This window comes from Schistocerca serialis, chromosome 10 (assembly GCF_023864345.2).
Source record: "Schistocerca serialis cubense isolate TAMUIC-IGC-003099 chromosome 10, iqSchSeri2.2, whole genome shotgun sequence".
NCBI lineage: Eukaryota > Metazoa > Arthropoda > Insecta > Orthoptera > Acrididae > Schistocerca > Schistocerca serialis.
In genome coordinates this window covers 36,983,357-37,011,261 of record NC_064647.1, presented here as the reverse complement: position 1 = coordinate 37,011,261, position 27,905 = coordinate 36,983,357, and the positions used below count along the sequence as shown (strand labels likewise).

General features: G+C 39.0%; 1 protein-coding gene across 5 annotated transcripts in view; it reads right to left on the bottom strand.

Annotated features, from left to right (window-relative positions):
• The window catches only part of LOC126425236 (uncharacterized), a 91,380-nt gene extending 69,686 nt beyond the window's left edge, over window positions 1-21,694 (bottom strand). The window contains exons 1-2 of one of the 5 annotated variants that reach the window (XM_050088197.1): window positions 21,565-21,694; window positions 19,687-19,772 (exon numbers count right to left, since the gene is read on the bottom strand). Coding sequence is in view for 1 of the 5 variants with exons in the window: in XM_050088195.1 (XP_049944152.1) it covers window positions 19,687-19,772; window positions 21,104-21,224 (207 nt within the window). In the remaining 4 variants the exon portion in view is untranslated. Of the gene's footprint in view, window positions 1-19,686; window positions 19,773-21,103; window positions 21,248-21,290; window positions 21,449-21,564 lie in introns of those variants that run through there. The other 4 variants (XM_050088196.1, XM_050088199.1, XM_050088195.1 and 1 more) reach the window with 4 other exon arrangements.
• Window positions 21,695-27,905: the final 6,211 nt, after the last annotated feature.

Below are 27,905 nucleotides of genomic sequence, written 5' to 3'. Positions count from 1 at the left end.
AGCTCAAAGATGCGGTCACAGGCTGGCTCCAGACACAAGCGGGTGATTTTTATGCAGAAGGAATTTCAAAGCTTGTGAAGAGATACGATAAGTGCCTCAATCGCTATGGAGACTATGTAGAAAAATAGTGCAAAGATGTGGTTGTAAGATGTATATATTAAAATATTTTTATTTAACTTGGTGTATTTTTTTAAATTAACCAGAGGTTACTTTCTGAACGGCCCTCGTATATCTCGCATCATATGAATAATTTTTCTCCATTACGAAACTAGCTACTAACAAAAATACTGTATTGTTACCAATTACACAAATCACGTTCAATTTAAGTTCACTGGCACTGTAGACTGTAACGACGCATCACAGGCTAGACAGTGTTCTGGGTTTGTGATAGCGGGGTGGGGCAGGAGGGAGACAGTGTTAGCTAGCTTGTGAATCCCCTCAACTCATGTTCATCATATCAGTGCACTGTTGCTACCAGTTGAATCCAATGTTGCCACATAGAGAGAGGTTTCCCTCGGCATCAGGAATATGTGGCCATTTTTAAACTGCCAGGAATTTTAAATCAAACACTGGAGATTTTTATATTAATTTCAATATAAGAAGCACCTGAATTTTGGAGGCAATTTTTCACAGAAAAAATGTGTTTTACAGTCCGTACAATATGGTATAATAGGAAGTATCCTGGAGTAGGGATGCATACATTCTTAACTTTAATGACACATTGTGTCATACTGCACTATATGACAAATACCATGTTGGATGACATGATGGCAAGTGTTATGTTACAGGACATGACACCATGTATAATATTACTTTACTTGACATGATGCATTATATTACATGACATGGATACTAATATCAATACGTCAATAAGAACAAATATGTTAAGATGATTTGATTTGTGTGTCTTTTGCAACTGCCTAATACGTCAAAAAGCTTGTTCATATTCTTTACAACCCTAACTCTGATGAGGACATATTCGCCTGTTTTTGGGCTATGATAGGAGCATTTTTCATTCTGGTAAATCTTTAACTACACTATGACTGGATGATTATCAAGCTTTTGCCAGATGTAACTCTTGGTGTACAATATGTCTTCAAATTCACTGTGTCAGTTATATAAAAAAATATCAGCTATACAATTTTGTCACCTAAAGATGTGTGTGTGTGTGTGTGTGTGTGTGTGTGTGTGTGTGTGTGTGTGTGTGTGTGTGTGGTGTTTTCCCACATACCGAGGTATTAAATTTCATGCACAGCGCTCTCTCATTGCATTTTAACCTTGAAAATAATGGGGTGTGCACCTGTAAAAATATCGGTATCATCAAAGACGTCACATGGCTGCATTCCCATAAGTTATTTGAAGAACAATATTTTCTGGATTCCATCAGTTTTAGTATGTCATAGTTATTTCACAACTGAAATCACTAAGTATCCTTGCAGACAGAATAAAGTTTGTCTACAGGAAAGGTCTCTACTTGAGCATGAAAGTAGGACATTTTCCTACAACTGCCACCAGTTCTCGAGAGAGCTCATTCAAAATGTATGCTACAAAGTGATACACATTTTACAAAAACAAAGCAACTGTTCCCTCCCTTCCTCCCTGCACACAAACTGCTCCTCTGTCTTGCATTAACTCCATGGATGTACCTGCTTCCTTCACACAACCCATTTAATTAGAAAGCAGGAGTTTATCCCTCACACAAGAAACCTAATTAGAAAGTATATGTTCTATGGCATGAGTGAAAGTATTCTCAGCTCATCAAATAGTCGTCTACATGAGGTTATTCAATTAACACCATATATTTGACAATGGGAAGTCTTCGGTGGAATATAAATAATGGAAGGAATAAGATGATGATACAAGATATGGCTGAGGCAGTTAGCTGATAAGCACACGAATGGGACTGAAAATATCACCTAGCATTCTGACAACCTCTTTCTTCCAAGCTAACTAACACAGACACGGCATACACACATTCGATGACATTATTTTGAGCGACTACAGTGTACCATTGCTGCAACTTGATTGCAGTGAAGAATTGTGTAGGGTAGAGCAGGACAGAGAAGAAGATGCCAAAAAGCTTAGCAATGTCTTTCAGTCACGTTCATATGTCTATTGACCACTCAGTGCCTCAACTGCATTGTTACCTCTACTCCTTTCATTACTTCGATTCTATCCAGATGACACTTCTTGGACCAAAAGTCACCTCTGTGCCCGACCTGACTTCCTCCAAAATATTATTTCATTTGACACCAGGAGATGAGAATATTCTAAGTACAAAATTTATCCTCAATGGACATGAGGAAAATTGCAGGCCTTGTTGAACGGAATGAACAATTTAATGAGCACATACTTTAGATTCGAGGTACACTGAAGAAGGATGAAAGTAATGACGAGTAGAGAAATGAGAATGGCAACAAACTTAACACCAAAATTGGTGACCATTAAGTAGACAAACGGAAGGATTTCTGTCGTGCCTATCTGCGACTCAGCATCTCTGCTATTTGGTGAGTGGCAACTTTCCTTCTCATAATACTGTTACATTCCATTAAGGAATTTCCATTATTTGATATTTGAAACAAAATAATACAACGGACAGAGTAAGTAGGACCGAAAAGCAGACTGCTACAAGCAAGAGGGCTTTCCATGCCAAAAGAAGTCTGCTATTATCAAACAGTGGACCTTAATTAGTGGAAGAAATTTCTGAGAATGTACATTTATAGTACGGCATTGTATAGATGTGAATCATGAATTGCGAGAAATACGGAAGAGAGGAGAGTCAAAATATCTAAGATGATGTGCTATAGAAGGATGATGAAAATTAGGTGAACCTATTTAACAAGAATTGAGGAGCCTCTTTGCAGAATCAGCAAGGAGAGGAACACATATAACACTGACAAGAAGAAGTGGTGGGGTGATTGGACTTGTGCTAAGACATCACGGAATAACTTTCGTGGTGATTGAGGGAGATGTAAAGGGTAAAAACTGTAGTGGAAGATAGAGATTGCAATACACTAAACAAACACAAGGGTAATTTAAAAAGTTCTTTGAATAGAATATAAACAAATTACTTCCTTCAAGAACAAATTACTTACTTCAGTGAAACTTCATTTTTCAATGTAGTCTCCCAGTACACTAATTCGCTCATTCCAACAATGTTCCAGTGCCCCAATCCCAACCCAAAAGTCAGATTCCTACAGACAGTAAAATACCTATTGACTCTGGCTGTCCGTTCTCTGTTTGAAGAGTGTCTCCATCCACTGAGAAAAATTTTGAGCTTCGGGAAGAGAGGATGTCTGATGGAGTCAAATCAGGTGAATAAGGCAGCTATGGCAACAATTCGTATCTTAATTTGTGTATTACCCACAGCAATGATATTTGTGTGTGGGCGTGCATTGTTTCAAAGAAAGATTACTTTCTTCCTTGCCAAACCTGGTCTTTTTCAATTACCTTTTGGTGTAGTAGATCCAGGAGATTAGCATAATATTGTCTCGAAATTGTTTAATGGGTGAGAAGACAATCTATAAGCAGAGTCCCTTCCACATCCCAGGAAACTGACACGACCTTCCCGGAAGACCGTATTTCCTTTGCTTCCCTTGGTGGTGGTGAATCAACACATTTCCACTGCCTTGACTATTGTTTTGTATCTGCCATAGAGCAGCGAACCCACGTTTACCTGTGGCCATAAACTGGCGCAAAAAATCTTGTCGGTTACTCTGAAAACTGGTCAAACCTTGTTTGGACATTTCCATTCTGAAGCATTTCTGATCCTGCATCAATATCTGCGGCACCGGATCTAGCAGATGATTTTCTCATATCTAGTTCCACTGTTGAAATGTGATAAGCCCATTGAGATGACATCCCTACAGCTTCAGCAATTTCTCGTACTTTGAGTCAGCAATCCTCCGTGACCATTTTATGCACTTTTGCAATAATTTCAGGGGTAGTGGCACATTCTGGCAGACCACTATGCAGATCATCATGTAAGATGTCCTGACCAAATTTAAACTTGTTTGTCCACTTGACAGCAGTTGAATACAAAGAAGAGCAGCCCCCATTGTGTTCTGAAAACTGTCATGGATTTCGTTTGCTTCCACACCTTGCTTTACATAGTACTTAATCATTGCTCAAATCTTGATTTTTTTAATTTTTTTCCATCTTCACATATCACTACACAGGAACAACAGCAGAGAGATGTCCGCATTACAGATCTCTGTCAAGAGCACTGACGTGTCACGAGTTTATTCTTAGAGGATAAACTATTATTACATGGGAAACTCATTGTGTTAGCACTAATTCCACAAATTTTCACATTGCCCTCATAATGGAAGACACTGGATGCAAGTGCAATTCCGAGATGAAGTGGTTGCCACAGGAGAGGGATACTGATGAGAGGAACAGAAAAAAACCTTAACTGTATCAAAGGTGCTGCAATTAATTTGGCAATATACAGTGGTGTTTGAAAGTAGGCTTGAAAATAAATTACAAAACAAGTAAAATAATATGTAATCACTATATTGAAAAGAAAACAGTACAAAATACCAACAAAGTCACAGAACCTGTCATAAGATTACTGTTCTTACAGCATACAAGACTAGAGGGCAACTGCATTGGCAGTTTTACAAGAAAGAGTAAAAGCACATATCGAGCCACGATAATGGGTTTGCTTATCAATGCAAGCAGCGACAGTCCACAGAGTTGGCAGCGAGCCATCATAGTGAAAGATAGTACTGTTCAGTCACAAGAATTCGACTGAAATGGTACAAAAGTAAACATATGAGTACAAATGACCTGCAATATGTTTGCAAAACTAAACAGATCTTTCAAAGACAAGTTTTTTGGGCATGCAATGGAGGGATGCATGTTGAGAATTCCCATGATAGACAGAAAAACAGGGAACAGACTGCAGAGGAAGACGAATTTGTTACTACAGCAGTGGGTGGGACATGAACCAGATTAGTTAATGGGTGGCAGATGGCCTGATGAAGTTCTCCCCTGGCTCCCAAAAGAAAGCTCCCTACCTTGAAGAGAATTACAGTCCCCAGGTCACCCAGCACAAATTCTGAAAACACTGATTGGGCAAAACCCAACTTGCACTTTTCTTGCATAACATCCTTTTTTTTTAAAAAAAAAAAAAAAAAAAGCATTTGATCCAATACCTCTCCAACATTTATTGATACATATACAATTATGTGGGGGTGTCAAACAAAATTTGTAATTGGATTGAGGATATTTGCAAAAGGAGTCATCTCAAGAAGTAGAAGTAACTTCAGGCATGCCCTAGGGAAGTATGTTGGGACTACTGTTGTTTGAGATTTATAAAAATGCCCTGCCACACAATATTAGTACTAACTTCAGACTTTTTACAATTGATACAGTGTTCTATAACGAAGTAGTAAGCACATAAAGCTGCACTAATATCCAGTCAGTCTTGAAAAGATTTCATTGTGGTGCAAGGATTTACAACTTGTTTTAAATGTAAAGACATTTAAAATAGTGTACTTCACAAGACATAGAAAAGTAGTATCCCACGAGTACAACATCAATTAATCACATCTGGAATAAGACATCTTGTACAAACACTTGGCTATAACGGTTTCACCAAAGTGAAATGGAATGATCACACAGGCTCAACTGTGGGTAAAGCCACCAGCAGACTTTGGTTTGTTTGCGAGGAGCAGGGAAAGGGAAAGTTGGGCAAGGGCACTGGCAGATGACGGCACACGACGAGAGTGAGGGGATGCGAATTGGGAGGAGGTGGTAGGACAGTGGGGGCCAAAACTGTTGGGTGGGAGGTGTGGGGACAGTAGGTCACCATCAGTTGAGGCTGGGACACCTAAGTTCGGAAGTGGATAATGAGTTGTGATGATAACTTCCATCTGCACAGTTCTGAAAAACTGGTGGTGGAGGTGAGGATCCAGATGACCTAGGTACTGAAGCAGTCATTGAAATCGAGCATGATACATACAGCTGCATATAGTTGCATACACAGGTTGGTCTCCTTTGCTCTCGGTCAGGACTGGAATAGGAAGTGCTGGGGAGTAGATTGGACAAGTCTTGCACCTCGGTCTTCCAGAGGGAGATGATGCCTGTGGCAAGAAGTTGGAATTGGGAATGCGAGTGGCACAGGGCTGGACTAGGATGTTGTGGAGATTGGATGGGCGATGGAACACCACTTTAGTTAGGGTAAGAAGGGTCTCGGTTAGGATGACCCTCATTTCAGGGCGTGACGATAGGTAATCGAAACGCTGACAGAGGCTCGCCACCTGGGGATGGCATATCTGCAGTGACAGGAACTCCCTTGCCCAGTATGCCAAAGGTCTTACCGAGGCCATCACAAGCGAGCACTATCCCCAAACACAGTTCACAAACAGATCTCCCATGCCATTTCCCCATACACTCCAATTCTCCCACCACCCCGAAGAACCAGCTACAAAGGTGAGCTCCCTTTTTACCCAATACCACCTTGGACTGGACCAACTGAACCACGTCCTTCCTCGGGGCTTTGATAACCTCCCACCGAAGATCCTTCTCATCTCTCCTAAAGCATTGTTCCATTGCCCATCCAACCTCCATAATGCCTTAGTCTGTCCCTATCCCATTCCAAATCTCATCCCCTTGCCACAGGGATCATATCCCTGTGGAAGATATAGGTGCAAGACTCGTCAAATCTGCCCACCAGGCACTTCCTATTCCAGTCCTGTTACAGGCTTATCTTACCCTATCAAAAGCCGGATCACCTGTGAAAGCAGCCATATCATATACCAGCTCTGCTCCAATCATCGCACCGCTTTTTATACTGGTATGACTACCGACAAGTTGCCCACCAGGATGAACAGCTACTGCCAAACTGTGGCCCAGAGCAAAATAGACCGCCTTGAGGCACAATATGAAGCTGAACATAAAATGCTCGATTTCAACGGCTGCATCACAACCCAGGTCATCTGGATCTTCTCCTCCACCACCAGTTTTTTTGAACTGCGCAGATGGGAGTTACCCTTGCAACACATTCTTCACTCCCGATATCTGCTACCCCAGCTTCAACCTGTGGTAACGTGCTGTACCCCCACACCTCTCACCCAACAGTTTCCGCCTCCCTCTGTCCTATCACCTTCTCCTTACTCATGTCCCCCTCACCTTCACTGTGTGCCATCCTCTGCCGATGCACCCAACTGGTTGTGCCTGTCTGCAACTCAACGTGTCATCTTTACGGTGAGTAGCAATCTACCCTTTTCCTAAGATTATTTTAGCTTTTTATACAACTGAATGTACCAAAATTCTTCCATATAGTATAACATGTAAAATGGTACAAGTTGTTCAACATTCTGAGGAAAATAGGAGTGAAATATGGGTAATATGGAATATATACATGAACCATGGAACTTGCCATTGATGGGGAGGCTTGCGTGCCTCGGTTATACAGATAGCTGTACCGTAGGTGCAACCACAACAGAGGGGTATCTGTTGAAAGGCCAGACAAAGGCGTGGTTCCTGAGGAGGGGCAGCAGCCTTTTCAGTAGTTGCAGGGGCAACAGTCTGGATGATTGACTGATCTGGCCTTGTAACACTAACCAAAACGGCCTTGCTGTGCTCGTACTGCCAACGGTTGAAAGCAAGGGGAAACTACAGCTGTAATTTTTCCCGAGGGCATGCAGCTTTACTGTATGGTTAATGATGATGGCTTCCTCTTGCGTAAAATATTCCGGAGATAAAATAGTCCCCCATTCGTATCTCCGGGCGGGGACTACTCAAGAGGACGTCGTCATTACGAGAAAGAAAACTGGCGTTCTACGGATGGAGCGTGGAATGTCAGATCCCTTAATCGGGCAGGTAAGTTAGAAAATTTAAAAAGGGAAATGGATAGGTTAAAGTTAGATATAGTGGGAATTAGTGAAGTTCGGTGGCAGGAGGAACATGACTTTTGGTCAGGCGAATACAGGGTTATAAATACATAGTCAAATAGGGGTAATGCAGAAGTAGGTAAAATAATGAATAAAAAAAATAGAAATGCCGGTAAGCTACTACAAACAACATACTGAACGCATTATTGTGGCCAAGATAGACACAAATCCCACGCCTACTACAGTAGCACAAGTTTATATGCCAACTAGCCCTGCAGATGAAGAAATTGAAGAAATGTATGATGAAATAAAAGAAATTATTCAGATAGTGAAGGGAGACGAAAATTTAATAGTAATGGGTGACTGGAATTCGGTAGTAGGAAAAGGGAGAGAAGGAAACATAGTAGGTGAATATGGACTGGGGGTAAGAAATGAAAGAGGAAGCCGCCTGGTAGAATTTTGCACAGAGCATAACTTAATCATAGTTAACACTTGGTTCAAGAATCATGAAAGAAGGTTGTATACATGGAAGAAGCCTGGAGATACTGACAGATTTCAGATAGATTATATAATGGTAAGACAGAGATTTAGGAACCAGGTTTTAAATTGTAAGACATTTCCAGGGACAGATGTGGACTCTGACCACAATCTATTGGTTATGAACTGTAGATTAAAACTGAAGAAACTGCAAAAAGGTGGGAATTTAAGGAGATGGGACTTGGATAAACTGACTAAACCAGAGGTTGTACAGAGTTTCAGGGAGAGCGTAAGGGAACAGTTGACAGGAATGGGGGAAAGAAATACAGTAGAAGAAGAATGGTTAGCTTTGAGGGATGAAATAGTGAAGGCAGCAGAGGATCAAGTACGTAAAAAGACGAGGGCTAATAGAAATCCTTGGGTAACAGAAGAAATATTGAATTTAACTGATGAAAGGAGAAAACATAAAAATGCAGTAAATGAAGCAGGCAAAAAGGAATACAAATGTCTCAAAAATGAGATCGACAGGAAGTGCAAAATGGCTAAGCAGGCATGGCTAGAGGACAAATGCAAGGATGTAGAGGCTTATCTCACTAGGGGTAAGATAGATACTGCCTACAGGAAAATTAAAGAGACCTTTGGAGGAAAGAGAACCACTTGTATGAATATCAAGAGCTCAGATGGAAACCCAGTTCTAAGCAAAGAAGGGAAAGCAGAAAGATGGAAGGAGTATATAGAGGATCTATACAAGGGCGATGTATTTGAGGACAATATTATGGAAATGGAAGAGGATGTAGATGAAGATGAAATGGGAGATACGATACTGCGTGAAGAATTTGACAGAGCACTGAAAGACCTGAGTCGAAACAAGGCCCCAGGAGTAGACAACATTCCATTAGAACTACTGACAGCTTTGGGAGAGCCAGTCCTGACAAAACTCTACCATCTGGTGAGCAAGATGTATGAGACAGGCGAAAGACCCTCAGACTTCAAGAAGAATATAATAATTCCAATCCCAAAGAAAGCAGGCGTTGACAGATGTGAAAATTACCGAACTATCAGTTTAATAAGTCACAGTTGCAAAATACTAACACGAATTCTTTACAGACGAATGGAAAAACTAGTAGAAGCCGACCTCGGGGAAGATCAGTTTGGATTCTGTAGAAATATTGGAACATGTGAGGCTATACTGACCCTACGACTTATCTTAGAAGAAAGATTAAGGAAAGGCAAACCTACGTTTCTAGCATTTGTAGACTTAGAGAAAGCTTTTGATAATGTTGACTGGAATACTCTCTTTCAAATTCTGAAGGTGGCAGGGGTAAATTACAGGGAGCGAAAGGCTATTCACAATTTGTATAGAAACCAAATGGCAGTTATAAGAGTTGAGGGGCATGAAAGGGAAGCAGTGGTTGGGAAGGGAGTGAGACAGGGTTGTAGCCTCTCCCCAATGTTATACAACCTGTATATTGAGCAAGCAGTAAAGGAAACAAAAGAAAAATTCGGAGTAGGTATTAAAATCCATGGAGAAGAAATAAAAACGTTGAGGTTCGCCGATGACATTGTAATTCTGTCAGAGACAGCAAAGGACTTGGAAGAGCAGTTGAACGGAATGGACAGTGTCTTGAAAGGAGGAAATAAGATGAACATCAACAAAAGCAAAGCAAGGATAATGGAATGTAGTCAAATTAAGTCGGTATGCTGAGGGAATTAGATTAGGAAATGAGACATTTAAAGTAGTAAAGGAGTTTTGCTATTTGGAGAGCAAAATAACTGATGATGGTCGAAGTAGGGAGGATATAAAATGGAGACTGGCAATGGGAAGGAAAGCGTTTCTGATGAAGAGAAATTTGTTAACATCGAGTATAGATTTAAGAGTCAGGAAGTCTTTCTGAAAGTATGTGTATGGAGTGTAGCCATGTATGGAAGTGAAACATGGACGATAAATAGTTTGGACAAGAAAAGAATAGAAGGTTTCGAAATGTGGTGCTACAGAAGAATGCTGAAGATTAGATGGGTAGACCACGTAACTAATGAGGAGGTATTGAATAGGATTGGGGAGAAGAGAAGTTTGTGGCACAACTTGACTAGAAGAAGGGATCGTTGGTAGGACGTGTTCTGGGGCATCAAGGGATCACCAATTTAGTACTGGAGGGCAGCGTGGAGGTAAAAATCGTAGAGGGAGACCAAGAGATGAATACACCAAGCAGATTCAGAAGGATGTAGGTTGCAGTAGGTACTGGGAGATGAAGAAGCTTGCACAGGATAGAGTAGCATGGAGAGCTGCGTCAAACCAGTCTCAGGACTGAAGACCACAACAACAACAATACAAGGACCAAGAGTTAAAAATTAGAATGGAAGACTAAGAATGAAATGCTCAGATTAAATTGGTGTAAGACAGAGATGCAGTCTTTTGTCTCTGCTGTCGAGCATATACATCGAAGAAGCAATTACAGAAAGAAAAGGAAGATTCAAGAGTGGGATTAAAATTTGGAGTGAAAAGACATCAAAGAGAAGATATCACACTGCTATCCTGAGTGAAATTGAGGAATAAATGTAAGGCCTGATGAATGGAATGAATCATCTCATGAATACAGAATGTGGATTGTGAGTAAACTGAAGAAAGACAAAAATAACAAGGAGCAGCAGTAATGAGATTGGGAATAAACTAAATATAAAAATCGGTGACCACAAAGCAAGTGAAGTTAATGAATTCTGCTACCTGGGAAGCAAAATAACACAGCAGGCAAAATAAGGACAACATAAAAAGCAGATTAACGCAGACCAAGATAGCACTCCAACCCAAGAGAATTCTCTTAGTACCAAACATCTGCCTTAATTTGAGGAAAAAATTTCTGATAATGTACATTTGGAGCACAGCATTTTATAGTAGTAAATCACAAACTGTGGGAAAACCTGAACAAAAGAGAATCAAAGCATTTGAGACAGAAAGACATTGAAAAATTAGGTGTACTGGTAAGGTACAGAATGAGGAGATTCCCTGTAGAATCAACGAACAAAGAGATATATGGAAAACACTGACAAGATAAAGGACAAGAAGATGGCACATGTGTTGAGAGATCAATGAATAACTTTCATGCTATTAGAAGGAGCAGTACAGAATAAAAACTGAAGGGGAAGACAGAAATTGGAATGAAGCCAACAAATAATTGAGGACTTCACATGCAAGTACTACTCTGAGAAGAAACATTTGGCACAAGAGAGGGATTCGTGGTGAGTTGTTTCAAACCAGTCAGAATTGATTACTTGAAAAGAAAATTAATAATATGATGTAACATTGTGGTATTCAATTGATTACCTTAGGAAAGTCACACTCACACTGAAAGGATACAAACTTTGAACCAGCTGTTTTCCCTCCTCACCAGCTCACTGTTTCATGACCTGGAAGACCATACTAATACTAATCTAAGACCTTTTACAGATGATAGAGTTATGTGCAGTGAGGTATTATATGAATAAAATAAAGTTGCAAAAATTTCCATGCAGATCTTGATAACATTCCAAACAGGTGTAAAAATTAACACCTTGCTTTAAATGGGCAGAAATATAAAATTATGCACTTTATAATACACAAGCAAGTATTAATCTATGACTACAATTGGAATCGGACAATTCACGCAAATGGGACATTCTCAAAAATCGGGCATATTTGGGCCCCAGGTCATAACATGCTTTATTTAAATGCATTTAAGTTTGTTTTTTTTCAAATATCTTGAATTTAGTTTAAAACTATATTAAATTATTAATTTACTTATTTTCAAACAAAATTATTCAATATTATTAAAAATTTGAACAACAGTATGTGAGATCTCACCTCCATTACTTGTTCCCTACACCAATCTTAATCACATCATGTTAAATTGTATAAGGCATTATAAAGGGTTTTAATTTTTAAACAGTTTAACAATTAGAAAATTTTAACAACATGGTACTACGGTATTTTTTTTAAAAAGCATTTTTTAAAGTTCTTTCAAAAATTTTCAAACCCAGTCCCACGCTACATCTTCACCTCCTTGATTGAGAGTTATTAGTTCAATAAATGTCTCATACAGTGTTCTAGTAGCTTTTTTCTTCATATAAGGGGAAGTGCAAGCAGCGATCTCACTAGGGTATTTGACCGTTTTCTGGAAATTGTCTTAAATGATAAATTATGTCATTTTTTGCTTCTAACATGCTGTTGTTTGTCTTAAAATTTAGTATTCTTTTATAAAAACGGAAATTAAATTCAAATAATTTGAATGTCCCCTAAAACGCTCTATTCAAGTCCTCGTGACATCACTGGCTAGCTCGTTGCGCCTACTGTCATAATGCTAATTCACGCTGATGTCATGTTTTGGAATTTACATTTTGGAAAATGGGTCAAAAATGGTGTGTAGTACCATATTGTACAAATACATCTACAGAACCTCCTGAAACGTTGTTTTTAAGTGTTCCAGAGAATGAAAAGATGCTTAAAATGTGATTGCACTGTACCGGCAAACCGCCGCCATGTCAACACACAAGTTCACTAACTTAATTAAAAATATGTTGCACTGTGAAGTTAACCATTAATTTATCTCCAAGATATGCTCCCCCACATCATGTTCAATAAGGTATTTTCTAGTTAATGTGACCACACACATTTTACTACATTACAAACTATGTTTTTTTATCTTCATACTGTTTGGCTAGGATACTTATTGCTTAACTTTTGCAGTTTCACCATCTTACATAAGTATGAAGGAAGTCTGCTTCAGACGCTAATGTTAGTTTACACTAAGAAACATCACAGCCCTTACATTTGGGCACCTGAATGTTGTACACACTTTATTTCTCTCCGTATGACCTCATCCATTTACATCTCACCAGAAACCAATACAACAAAAGATCAGCATCATTCCAGGCAAAAATTAAACACTACGCAACAGTAATTCAGTGGAAGCACTTCATGGATCTGAATGCCTAACAATGAATAAAAGAGGTGAAAAAGAAAAACTGGAAAATAAAAAACGAAAAATACTCAGAAAAATTTTATGACCACAAAAGAACTAGGATAACAACTGGACGAAGAGGAGAAGTGAAGATCTATAAAGAAATGTAGAAACAATTGCAGACATAGTAAGGAAGAGGAGATTAAAGTTTTACAGGCAAATTTGTAGAATGAATGGCAATAGCCTAAAGAAGAAGATTTTTAATTTCATTTCCAAATTAAAAAAACACTACAAGGTGGTTGGAAGAGACAAGAAGGGATTTAAGAAAACTTAACATCACAGAAGACACTGCACAGCACAGGCAAAATTTGTGGCTACTGTTCAATACTGCATGATTATATCTTAACTACGAGCATTGCTTTCCAAAAAAGTGAATTGTTTGTTTGCAAAGCAAATGCAGTTATCCTCTGTTATCCTTTTCTCAGACTAAGACTAATGAGAAGCTAGGTATAATACAGCTGACAATTTTAACAACTGTTACAATCAGTTCTTGCTAATGCTATTTTTGTATTTCGCATGGAAATGAAGTCCCATGCTTCTTGACAGAGCATAGGGGAACGATGCGGGAGACCCGTACTGCTGTACTACGCAAGGTCCTAAGGAGATGGTTTGCCATTGCCTTCCTCCGACCATAATGGGGATGAATGATGATGATGATGATGATGATGATGATGATGATGATGATGACACTAACACCCAGACATCTTGGGGCAGGTGAAAATCCCCAACTTCGCTGGGAATCGAACCCAGGACTCTGTTCTCGGGAATTGAGAACACTACCGTGAGACCACGAGCGGCGGACATTTATTTTGTGTAAAACTTTTAAAAGTAAATGACCCTTCCAGGATTTGAACATGGGCCCTCTCGCACGGCGGTCGAATATGCTGTCTGTTGCACCACAGAATGTCTGACAGATGCAGTATCTCTGCTGATTGCCTCCTACAAAGTAAACCAACACTGAATTTTACCAAGAACAATTTGTGCTTTGGGTCGTAGCTTATGACTGATAGTCAACGATCTAGTCATAATATATGGACTCATTAGCAAAAGTTCTATAGTTCCTTAGTTTTAAGTGATTTTGATGATGTTATAGGAAAAAGAATATAAATGCATCGACTTTTGCTAGGCTTCCAATATCAGCTTTCACAAAATTCCTTTCAATTGTTACTTAAAAGTTGTAATTGCATTTTACATCACTAAACAGTTAAACTGTTAGTAGTAAAAGTACGTAAGAATGTCGTAACTTCAGTTAAAGCTACTGTAACACAAGTATAGCTTCATCTTACTCCTAGCCTGTGACGTCACCAGAGCATCAGCCAAGATAAGAGTGTTTTTGATCAAGTGACCACATCTTCATAGTTAATGGTTTTTAAGCTTTAATTACATAAAAATAACATATTTTGTGATAATATTCTACTTAAATGTTGTAATCAATCAGAATAAAAACGATCTGAACAATAATTTTATCATAAGAAAAGAGGCATTTCTTGGGCAGTTATAGTGTGGCTTGTATGACTGTAGAGTTTGAGTTAAATTATTACAGTGCCAAGAAGAAATATTAACTTTAATAATCATCACCTCCACTACGTTATTGTTTTGTGTAAGTTATAGTCATTTATTATTTTTATTATTATAAACCGATAACACATTAACTGTAAATTAACACTAAGGGGATAGGAAATTCCAACCTCAAAAGAAGCAGCTAAACATCTAATTTTGTGAATGTTTGTCACCTCCATTACTCACACCTCCCTGAAAACTGATCTTCACGGAGTTGAGAATGTAGTAATGGAGTGTTCATTAGTGATTAAATGATAAAAATAAGCTCTTTTATTTGTCAAATTAGAAAAGCTATGTCCATATATAAGTGAGAAATTTATATTTTAGCTAGGCAGTGACTTTTTTTTTTAAAAAAAGGCTTAAGCTCTAACTTATGATTTTCAGAATATTAAAAGATCAGCCTCATGCACTGAAATGATCCTACTTTATTTACTTTTTAAAAAGTAGTACTGGAATTATGCAGCTTATGTATGCTTGCTGAGGTTTAAATTAATGTTTCATATAGTAGCTCAATTTTTTTAGTTTTTAAAACTGTTCGCTGTTTTCACAAATTTGCTTCGAGCTGTAGGTTGAGATTTTTAGGCCACTTTGTTTGTATTCCATGAAAAAGAAGATGTCTCTCATATAGAATGATGTGAAATCATGACTCTTTTTAAGTCCACCAAACATCAATAACCGAGAAAAGTATTAATTTGATGATTTGAAAAATTATAATATTTTGGTCTGATGTACTATTTGTATCTTGATCTATTTGTACTGTAATGAGTATAAACAATAAATAATGATTCATTTTATGTTTCAGTGACAATTACTAACCTCTAACTTACCCAATACTCAGATATTTTAGGCAGTTCTCACCTCCATTACTACCAAGCACCCCTCCAGCTATGCTGTTAAACTTTTTAGTTGAAAAACAATAGCCTTTTTTTGGAACCACTATTGGAGTAATGATTTACTTGATTGTGCTAACATAAAAATATATAAAACTTAATTACTTTCAAAATTTTAAAAAAAAAAAAAAAAAAAAGAAAAAAAAAATTTTACAAAATATGTCCGATTTTTGAGAATGACCCAAATGCTTGGATGTACTAATATGTGAGAATATAAAATGAAATTATCACAAAGGTTTAGTTGTAAATAAAGCAGCAGGCAGAATTCAGTTCACTGGTACAAAGCTGGGAAATTGCAATTTGTTCACAAAGGCGACTGATTATAAAACATTTGCGCATCCCATCCATGTAATTTTTCTCCCCAAATTCTTATACTTGTGAAATAACACTGCCCAAATGTGAGAGATCACACATATCAGGATTAACAATAGATACTGAATATGTAGAAAGAGGCAAAGCTCCAAGGGTCAGTAGTTAGTTTGACTCCTGGGAGAGCTCCACAGAAATGCTGAGAAGCCTGACAATATATTGTGTCAGTCTGTGACGGTGTAAACAAATGAGAGCGTGGATTGCCCAAGCGAAAAGAAGTGCAGCGGAGCACGAGCCCCACCTTCCTCTCACAGCACTGGTGGTCTACTTCCAAGTTCTGTGCTCTAGTGGAAGCAGAACTGATATAACAGTCATTACGATGGTGTCACGAGGGTTGTATCTGAACCCCATCATGGACCAGTACTGGTCTCCTCATTCATTGCAAAAGAAAGGCCAACAATGAGCAATGTACAACGCATAGCAAAGCAGAATACACACAGCACTCGCTAACAGCTACTGTGCAACCACTTGCCGAGGTCAGCAATGGCAGAGTGTGGCAGTTCAGGCACGACTTCTACCGATATCTTAAGTGAGTTTTGATCAAACCACCCCACCATAAAACTGCCACGATACAGTGTCAACATAACAGCAGCACTTCAAGATAGAAGCCAATTATCCCCCAAAAGACTACTTACTAAGTTTGAACACCCTGTATTAAATGAATAATCTATGAATTGACTACAACCACCAAACTGCAGGGCATACAGAGACAAGACATTTAAGTGGTTACATATCCCAGGCTCAGCATATGAATGAAACAAAAAAAGTATAAACTCTACAATCCTGTGTACAGTAAAGGCTGGAGTGTACAGTAAAGGATGGAGGGTACTTTGCTGTCATGTTAGCCACATCCTTCCCTCTTCTACTCTTGTTGTAACCTTACAGTCTCTACAATAGACACACTATTTTCATTTTCTCATCACTCACACGCCATGTTCTGTAAATCTCAGCAAGAAATAGGGCACTAAGGGGTGTGGAACAAGTCCAGTTACACAGCAGCTACTGCTGGCTACTTCTGTCGAGTATACAAACAACAAATTGTGATTCATGCTGGTCTACTCACCTTGATAATTGTGATATTGAATAACTGAAGCATTTAATGCCACTTCATCATGCCATCCTAGCTAACCTAGATCTCAGGCTAGGCTATAGATCAGTATGTCACTACACACAAGATCTCTTAATCACATTGGCTTGGGCTTGGCTTTACCAACACCCAGTCACACTATCATCTTCCAAACTTACGTAGACCCCTGACTATAGTACAGTTCAATCTGTCATTACAATCTACATTTCTAAAACCTATACAACAGACACAAAATGATTATCGTCATTCCTGTGGTCTCCTTTCTGTTTGAACACTATGATGTCACACTCCACATCATCACTGCAATGTAGAATGAAGGTGATATCTGGTATCTAGGTTCAGTTCACCCATGAAAAGGGATCTTCGTTACATTACGTATATTAGGAAAGAAACAACTCATGGAAAATCTGCAATGTAATAACAACATTATGAATTAGGACAGACTGCTACTCACAACATTCAGAAGGCACTGAGCAGCAGACATACACATTTCAAAGCACACGAGCTTGGCCTCAGCATCCAGATATAACCGAGGGCACATGTGCGAGTATGAATTTGTCCAAGTTTTTCAATGTCTGAAGGATGCCTGTGTCCGATTGCTTAGTCTAATTTTGAATGTGTCTGTCTGCCATTTGATGTGTACTCTAAGTGCTGAGTAGCTATCTACCCAAATCATATTGCTGTTAGGAGAAAAACAATTACTTTAAAAAGTTACGCCTGTTCCTCTTAAGCTAATGAGTTGCTGTTTTATCCAAATCTTTTAATAAAAGCATTTACATTTCTTGACACAGAACGCTATCAACTTTTTTTATACTAACAAAGTTATGACCTGTTTCATACAGACATTATTGTTAAGTGGAATTTGGATCCCTGAGGCCAAATATTCTCATAAATGGTGGACGGTGTGGCTAACTATGTATTCTTTTATTTGTTTTTCAGTATCTAAGGACTTTCAGTTTTCTGCCTGGCATCTACCAGCAACCTGTTTTAGATGTTTGTATCAGAACACACAACTCCTTTCTGGACCCTAGAAAGGGATGTACAGTCGATATGGAAATTAGTTATACTTTTAGTATTGTAATTGAAATTTGCAGTTCATCCTCAATTCACTCTTGTCATTAACCACAAATACCATTATGGAGAAAATGTACTGGCACATCAGTGTTAAGAATCACATGATCCCTGAGGAGGCTTCTGCAAGCTGTTCAATAACAATTACAGCTTCTGTACAAAAATTGTTTTTTATTTTTGCAGCACTACCACATAAGATTATACCATAGGACAGTACTAAGTGAAAGTATGGTAACAGTCGTGTCTTCAAGGCAAGGCAATGAAAGATCAGCAAGTTCGAAGTAAGCAGACTTGAGCCTTATGGTAAGCCTATCCATGTGCTTGTGCCACCTCAATTCATTACCAATCGAGATGCCTAAGAACTTCGCACAATGAGCCACACCCAGTGTGTGCTCATTGATCTCTATTTTCAGTAACTATACAGCCATGTGTTTGAGATTGCTCGATAGGAGCCTAAAAGATGAAGAGTTAAGCTGTTAGCTAAGAACCAGTTGGAAGGACATTCCATTCACCTCCTGGCTGTGGCTGGAATGGTCTTGTTTGGGCACTTTATCAGCATACTTGGGTTATCAGCAACCACCCCCATTTCTGAGAGCCCTTCAATGACCCAAGTAAATCATTTTCATGGGGAACAACACACCTTTTTCCCTGTGATCCCCACATAAGTTCCCTCAACAATTCTTTAACTGCTGTCAGGTCACAGGGTTATTTGGTAACCGTGATAGCGTTACGGAGATGTTTAATAAACTCAAGTGGCAGACTCTGCAAGAGAGGCGCTCTGCATCGCGGTGTAGCTTGCTCGCCAGGTTTCGAGAGGGTGCGTTTCTGGATGAGGTATCGAATATATTGCTTCCCCCTACTTATACCTCCCGAGGAGATCACGAATGTAAAATTAGAGAGATCAGAGCGCGCACGGAGGCTTTCAGACAGTCGTTCTTCCCGCGAACCATACGCAACTGGAACAGGAAAGGGAGGTAATGACAGTGGCACGTAAAGTGCCCTCCGCCACACACCGCTGGGTGGCTTGCGGAGTATAAATGTAGATGTAGAACTTAATAATTGTCTACAAATCCTGGAGCAGGTTGCAGCAGTAACTTGCAGATGCATTATGCCTTCCCAGAATTTTCCCAACAAATCAAGGTCTTCCATACTCCTTCCCTGCTCCAATAATGTGCGTTCGCTTTGTAGCACTGAGCCTAAGAGTGGGAAAATATTTCTGCACAGGAATACCTGACCAAAAAATTACGACCTACTATTTGTCCCCCCCCCCCTCTCCCCCAACAAGGACTTAACAGATCTAAAGGAAATTATACAAAGACCTCTCAGATAGTATAAAACATCTCATGGTAAAAATTATTTTCTAGATCTCTGTCTTTTTTGCCCTTTCTTTCTTTACTTACAGTCCTACCTTGGCAGCTATACTTTCTCCTTCCTAGACTTGGTAATGTCCACCACTTTCTGTCCACTCGGTCCCCATTCACGTTCACTGAAAAAGATATGGATCAAAATCAAAATATAGTATCCAATCAGAATATGTAGAATATACAAATATAGTACACAACTACATATTTTTGGATATATCTACACATCTAGTGTACTCTACACCATTCTTTGTAACTTTTTCACACAAACATGAAACACACTTCCCAAAAACCAAAATTCAAAATGACTTAAGAGTTATATATGTGGATGACATGCACCAAAATACCTGTCACAGATTTGCCTGTCGTCTTACACAAATTTTCAGAATTTACCTTGTAGCCTTGTGATTGTTCTTACATGGGCTTTAGGCAAGTTTCTGTGCCTAACAGTTCACTGCTGAAAACTGGAGACATAATCAGATGCTATAAAGACACTCATAGTAGTATCAAACTCAAACAAGCTCAGTGAGCTGTCAAAGACTGCATGGTATTCGTACCTTAGAGCTTGAATTCCCACAAGATAAAGTGTGTTACATACTGAATGAAGACATGGACTGGACTACACTCCAGAACAATATGTTACGACAACCTTTATTTTGCATTCACATTCATTGAATTCACCCAACTCATCCAAATTACCACTTTCCAACCAAACGTAGATCTCAAGCTATGCTACAAATCAGTATGTCATCACAACCAATATTTTTGGGAGGATCACTACCCCATTTTTATCAAAATAAGTAATTAACTATGATCAACTTCAAGAAACAGTCTATTGAGCTAGTAATATAATCAGTCACTCATGAAAATTGCAGTCTTATGCAATGACATCCAGTTTCCTACAAAATTGTGTTATCTGTAATAAATGTAGAAAGCCTTCTTGAGTAAAAGAGTTGAGCATTTGAAAGAACAAACTTGTCAAAGGATTCTCACACACACACACACACACACACACACACACACACACACACAGAGAGAGAGAGAGAGAGAGAGAGAGAGAGAGAGAGAGCATATGTAAATGTTTATTACACTTGTTTAACAAAATTTATATAATCAAAAGGGTCTCCTTTCTTCGACAAATATCACGAGAGCATATGTAAATGTTTATTACACTTGTTTAACAAAATTTATATAATCAAAAGGGTCTCCTTTCTTCGACAAATATCACGACCTAGCAGTAAGAATACTGGCACACAATACGCGATTTGATCACTTGATTGCATTCAAGTGTGGTTGGACCGTTCTCACAGTGTGTGCAATAAAGTGAGGGGTCCGAAATACTGATTGACAGTAACAAAATATTACAGGCTTAACCTGCTACACCACTTCCTTCTGTTTGATACATGATGACATTTCTTTTCTTCTTACAATACACTTTCTTTACGGAACGACCTACCGGGAAACGGGCATGGTTGTGGATTCTTCGCAACTATTGTTGCCTTTAGGTTCAAACGACACTTAAAAAAATTAATAAAAAAGGACGTGCTTCCAGTTCGATTTCTTAGAACTGCTTTCATCGAACTTCGATCCGAGTTTCCATGCCTAAAAAGAGGGCGTATATTGAGAGCATCAACTAGCCGTACCACAGCAATAAATAATTAGTTATGTTACTGTATGCACCGCTGTCCGATAAACAATCGAAGAACATTATCTGCAATGACTGTTTCTAAGTGGAAAAAATGAGGCGCATAAAAAATCAAAACCGACTCTAGATTCACTACTTCTTGATACTTCTACAGTCCTTATATCCTGCTCAGATATCACACCCACTATTTCATGTAGTCAGGAAATGGGTTCGGAGAAATTAAATAATTTCGCCGCCCTGTAAGCTTGAGTTTCCTATTCCGTATTTATTACCTCTTCATTGTTAAAGATATCACCATCCGTAATGCAGTATTCACTTGACACTGCAATTTGTTACATTTACCGCTTGTGGTAGTAACTACGGTTAACGTCAATTGATGCTTCCTTGTTTATTGTGGCTCATCCAATGACTCTCAAGTGCAGATGTGTAGTTAGTTGGTATCTCTGACACAGCTGTAGGATGTGACGTGCGCCAAAGCTGTCGAGACGTGGAAGCGTATTGTAGGAGGCTAGGAGCGTGTCGCTGTTCGTGAGAGGGAAGTGGAGGCTTCTGCGTTCTACTTTTCGTGCGCATTCGTGGTACATTGTATAGTTACTAAATAGAAATATTTGTTAGCAGGATCTACATTATTAAAGAAAATGGATCAAGTAACGAAGTTTATTGAACCAGGACGCCAATTTGCGAAGGATTCAATCCGTCTGGTGAAAAGGTGTACGAAACCAGACAGAAAAGGTATGTTATATCTTGGAACAATTAATATGTATTAAATTTACATTGTTGTATAGACGTTATTAAGAATTAGTGATATGGATTTTCAAAACAGGAGCTGTTGCATCTAATATTGAAGAATAAGATAATAAACGTGCACTTCAAGGAAGCATATGCCGATTGTTACCAACCTCCACGTTAGAGGGTGAATTAAAACTTTAAATTTTACTGTCTGCAGTAATTAGTAAACCATCATTCGGTTCATTTATTCGAGTTGTTATACAACTGAAATATGCACTATTATTAATGTGATAGACAAAAACACTGTAGTGATAGCTCTGTTTACTTTTTTTAATACCTTCGGACGTGCTCATACGAAGTTTATACATAAGTTACTAAGTAGTGTGAGATTCGGAAATTATGCAGAACCAGTAATTACACAGATAAGTATTTTCTCTAGTTTTGTGTGTGTGTGTGTGTGTGTGTGTGTGTGTGTGTGTGTGTGTCAGTCAGAGCGCTAGCAGTTTTATTTAAGACACAAGCTTTTAGTAATTTAAAATAAAATAATCTGTTACATCCTCTATTGGGTATAAAGTTCAAGAGGGTTTTTTTATAGTTCAGAGTCAAATAAAGAAATGAATAAACAGTAAACATACTACACGGCATTAATTACATAGTACCTATTACAGGGCCCACACTATATTGCAAGATTTATAAGTTTACCAATATGTGTACAGAAAATTATACGGTATATGTCAGACATCTTTGGCGTTTGCAGATTGAGATTTGATACATGTTGTCAGCTTTGGCATGTGACGCACGATACATGCGACAAATTCCGTAAACATGTTATTATTGGTGATTTTTTTCAAATGGGCTAAGTTACAAAACAGTCGTTCGGCACAACCAGCTTTTTTTGTATTGCTCTTGTTGTCTTTGACAATTCGCTCTCGTTGTCTTTGGCAATTCACAACCAAACTATTACCACCCAACCTAACCTATTCCTCAGGCTAAGAGACAGTACAGTATATCGCCACAATCAACTTTAGCTTCATCACCACATCCAATTTTTGCTTTATATTTGCTCGCTTCCCTAATGAAAAACAAAACTGTGAATATATGCTCAAAAATTGACGTGACAACAGCCATTAAATATTGTCACTGGCCAAAGCCGATGACCCGTATAGAACATTCCTCTTGAACTGTGAAAAATTACTTGGCCTAAATAGTTTGTACCATACACGTACTAACACTAAATTTTCATAGTGTATCATTGGGAGGTATGGAACACTATTGGTGTGATGGGTGTTAGGTAGTATACTGCCTTGTGATATTGCAAACCCCCACTGTAGCCCAAATTGTAAGTAACCTCTTCTCCCAATACTTTCTCCCACATTTCATAGACACAGAAAGCGAGTCTCAGGGAGTGATAATTGCGCATACGTTATTTAATTTGTAGTGAGTTTTTGATACAGTTTCTGTCTCTCACTCCCAGACTAAAATAAAGTGGGAATAGGACTCACTGTCGGTAGCTGTAAACCATTCTCCTGCACCCTTTAGTTGCTTCAGTATTCCAGATATTGAAACTAAGGTTGCTTTGTAATTGTTTACTTAATTTAATCGTGGAGTCGCGACGCAGGAGGAGGATATATTTTGTACCACTCTGAGAGTTAAACTTCCACATCGTAAAATATCAAAAACTGTGGGGTTGCCAGAATGCTCGAAAATGACAGGAACGAAGTGTAAAATAAGATGACAGTATTTTAAGCTAACATCTCATGTCTAAACATGACCACAACTTCACAGTGTGCAAAGTATTTGTGAACATGGTGCTCAGCCATCTGCAGCAGTTAGTGTAGAACTAATAAGGGATAGAAATGAGTTCTGACCTAATCGCATGGAATCATTACTTGAACTGTTTGGCAAGTACAGAAGCTGAAGCAGTGAATTTGTGAGATGACTGGGAGTGAGCCTGGGTTGCCTGCTTACCAACCAGATGTGGTAACCAGTACAGTGGCGCAGCGTTGTGGCTACCACAGCTGCAGCTGCAACTAGTCCATTGCCCCATTACGTACAAAGCTGAGGTGCTATTCCAATGTTGGAGAGACCTGGCTATACTGACAATATAAGAAGGGGAAAGTGGGCTAAAGGTGTGAAGTTTTGTGCCAGGGAGGGTGTTTGACTAGGGTAGCCCATGCAGCTGCTGTAGCCACAGTGTGACGGTGCTGCAGTGGTTAGAAATCTGCCTGGTAAACAGGAGACCCAGGTTCAAATCCTTACTGTGTCACAAATTTTAATTCATCGCTTCAGCTTCTATCTTTATCAAAGGTAAAGTTGAGACTCATATGTCTCCAGGAAAATGTAATTCCTTCATATTTGGTAAGTGTAGTCAAAGTTTGCAAGCTCATAACCAAACTGTCATGTTACCCACCTAACTTAGTCCTCAGATTATGCTACAGATAAGTTTCCTAAATGCAATCTCCAGGCCAGTTTTCAGTTTCTGTGCTAAAGACACATCACCTTTTTTCTTGCGTCTCATAAGATGGTTAAAATAAATCTTCCATTTTCTACAGAACCCATCACATTTCCAGCTTATAGTCAAGAGCTAAGCAATCTAACCAGCTCTTACTCTGACCTTTTCAGAGCTGTACTATGCAGACTCTCTCTCTCTCTCTCTCTCTCTCTCTGCGCCACACCGTCCCATCTCATCCTACAGTGTGTCTATGATGAGGGGATTGTCAGGTGGAGTGGGTGAGGGGTGAAAGGAGGTGGGAGGGTGGGGTAGGGGAAGGGTGACTGACAGCTGGGAGGGAGAGGCAGCAATTCCTCGAAATGGGCATGTGGTACCAGTGAGCAATTCTGGCCTCTGTACGAGCCCTAATCTCTCTTATCTTATCTTTGTGGTCTTTCTGCGAAATGTAAGTTTGCGGCAGTAAAATTGTACTATAGTCAGCCTCAAATGCTGGTTCTCTAAATTTCCTCAGTAGCGATTCACAAAAAGAACGCCTCCTTTCCTCTAGAGAATTCCACCCGAGTTCCTGAAGCATTTCCGTAACACTCGTGTGATGATCAAACCTACCAGTAACAAATCTAGCAGCCCGCCTCTGAATTGCTTCTATGTCCTCCCTCAATCCGACCTGATAGGGGTCCAAAATGCTCGAGCAGTACTCAAGATTAGGTCGTATTAGTGTTTTATAAGTGGTTTGCTTTACAGATGAACCACATCTTCCCAAAATTCTACCAATGAACCAGACGACTATCCGCCTTCCCCACAACTGCCATTACATGCTTGTCCCACTTCATATCGCTCTGCAATGTTAGGCCCGAACATTTAATCGATGGGACTATGTCAAGCGCTACACTACTAATGGAGTATTCAAACATTACAGGATTCTTTTTCCTATTCATCTGCATTAATTTACATTTATCTATATTTAGAGTTAGCTGCCATTTTTTACACCAATCACAAATCCTGTCCAAGTCATCTTGTATCCTCCTACAGTTACTCAACGACGACACTTTCCCATACACCACAGCATCATCAGCAAACAGCCGCACATTGCTATCCACCCTATCCAAAAGATCATTTAGGTAGATAGAAAACAACAGCGGACTTACCACACTTCCCTGGTGCACTCCAGATGATACCCTCACCTCCGATGAACAGTCACCATCGAGGACAACGTACTGGGTTCTATTACTTAAGAAGTAAAGAACTTCTCTTTAACATATTTACATATTCCCTGTTCTTTATTTTAGCTGCATCCACTTCTTATAGTTAGCTTCCCATGCTTTTCACAGGTAGATTTCCTGTGCCATCTCATGTTACCGCAGAAGTACTAAGTCGCATCAGAAAGAATGTGTTCCTTTTGTTTAGTGCAAGTTGGCATTTGGAGGACAGTACACATCAGGAAAGGCTCCCAGGGCACTTTACTGGTAGAAATTCTTCCCCCATACCATCTGCAGTTCAAATAGGAAGCAGAAAAGCTAAATACTACGAGTATGTTCCGTATGCACTTTATAAATGCTCCCACTGTGTGTCCCTGGTCCAGCAACTGTGATATATTTTCAGTCGAAAAAAACAATCTAGGTCGCAAAAACAGCATAAGCTTTGTTGAATCAAACGATGGAAAATCCAGGATGGGATAATGACAATATTATGAAAAGGATAGATTGCTACTCAACATAAAGCAGAGATGTGGAGTCGCAGATAAGCACAACAAAAAGACTATCAAACGAGTAAACTTTCAGCCAAAAAGAATCAAACAGTGCATGCAGACATGCAAACGCAATTGCCACACACGTGACCACAGTCTCTGGTTTCCAAGGCCAGTACAACCGTGGCAACCACACACTGTGGTCGCTTTCTACAATACAATTCTTAGGTTGTGTAAAATTGATGAGCTCTTCATTAGACACAAATTTGATCCTACTGAATCATTTCTTGAAGCTGGCTAATGCTGCACTTTTTTGTGTCCGGAGAGCAAAGTTTTTCACCTTAAAATTGGGGTACATCCAATGTTTCCTTGCTCCACGGCCATAATTGATTGAATGCATTGTTACTGGAATAGTTGGGACAGATCAGGAGAAGTTCCATATTCTGACATTTGCCTCAATCTCATCTGTTGCCTCGTTTATTTCTAAGGCTCGACATAATCCAGTTTCCCTTCACTGGCGCAATGGCCATTCTGATGCAATTCTGCCTCCTCCAAATTATCCATCTCACATTCTCACCACTGGGCATTTTGTGTAGCGTAAGATGCTTCTTCAGAGGTTTGAAAAGTTCATTGTTCAAGAACCTCTTGTGGATTTAAATCTTCTGGGTCAACAGGAAGAATGCAGTTGAGCAAATTTCGAGAATAATATTATAGCACTGCAATTCATAGACTAGTTTGACAGTGTCAGTGGTACCATTTTTATTTGCGATAGATGTCGATGAACTCCTTAACTGGTATACCATTAAAGATTATTGAAACCACAACCAACCACAAATTATTTTGAAAAGATTTTTTTTCTCTTGTTCAGATAGCCTAAGTTATGTTCATTACATAACAGTAAGTTATGTTCATTACATAACAGCGTAACCGTTTAAGATTTTACAAATGACTGGATGGTGCTATTGAGATATGACGTTATCATCATTTCGAAATTTGTTGTTAAAACAATGATTGATTGGTTGGTTGATTTGGAGGGAGGGGACCGTTAAAACAATGACAGCTCAGACATTGGTCCAATAGTTTGTGTACAGTGAGCACTTCAAGAAGCAAGTGCTGTGAAAAACTGGAAATTCCACGTAACATTGTTGGTTGACATTTTTATATTCTTTGTAAAGGCCCATGCAAACAAGTGTCTCAAATTGCTTTGTTCAACTTTTGGTAATCAGTGATCTCCAGAAAAGATAGCTGACCGTTGGTTTCCAGAATTTCTTTTTGCTTCTGTCAGCAATTAATTTTGTGAAATTTAACCAAAATCACTCATTGTTCCAAAAAGGAAACAGTGATGCCCTTTGTAACACTCAGAATCAGCAACTTGATGTGGGATGGGTGGAGCCCCATTGGTAATGAAGAGGACATTACTGTTGATTTTGAATGAATGAAAAAGATACATTCCTAATTGATTCTGCACAAATTGACCGAAACTCAAACATTTCAGTTGTGGAAATGAAAAATTCTTACAAATCATTGTAACAGGAGACAAAAAGTTCTATACATTTTTGATTTGTTCATAGAAATTGTTCAGCAGCTGCAGTGTGTATTATTCATCAAAATAAAAATTAGTTCAGTTGCATAAAAATTATTAATTTCAGTCTACCATTTTCAACAAGTTAATCTGTTATCTTCAGAAGTTTGATACAGTCTTGAATCATAGGTAAGCCAACATAAAATAAGGGTCAGATTATAGGTAT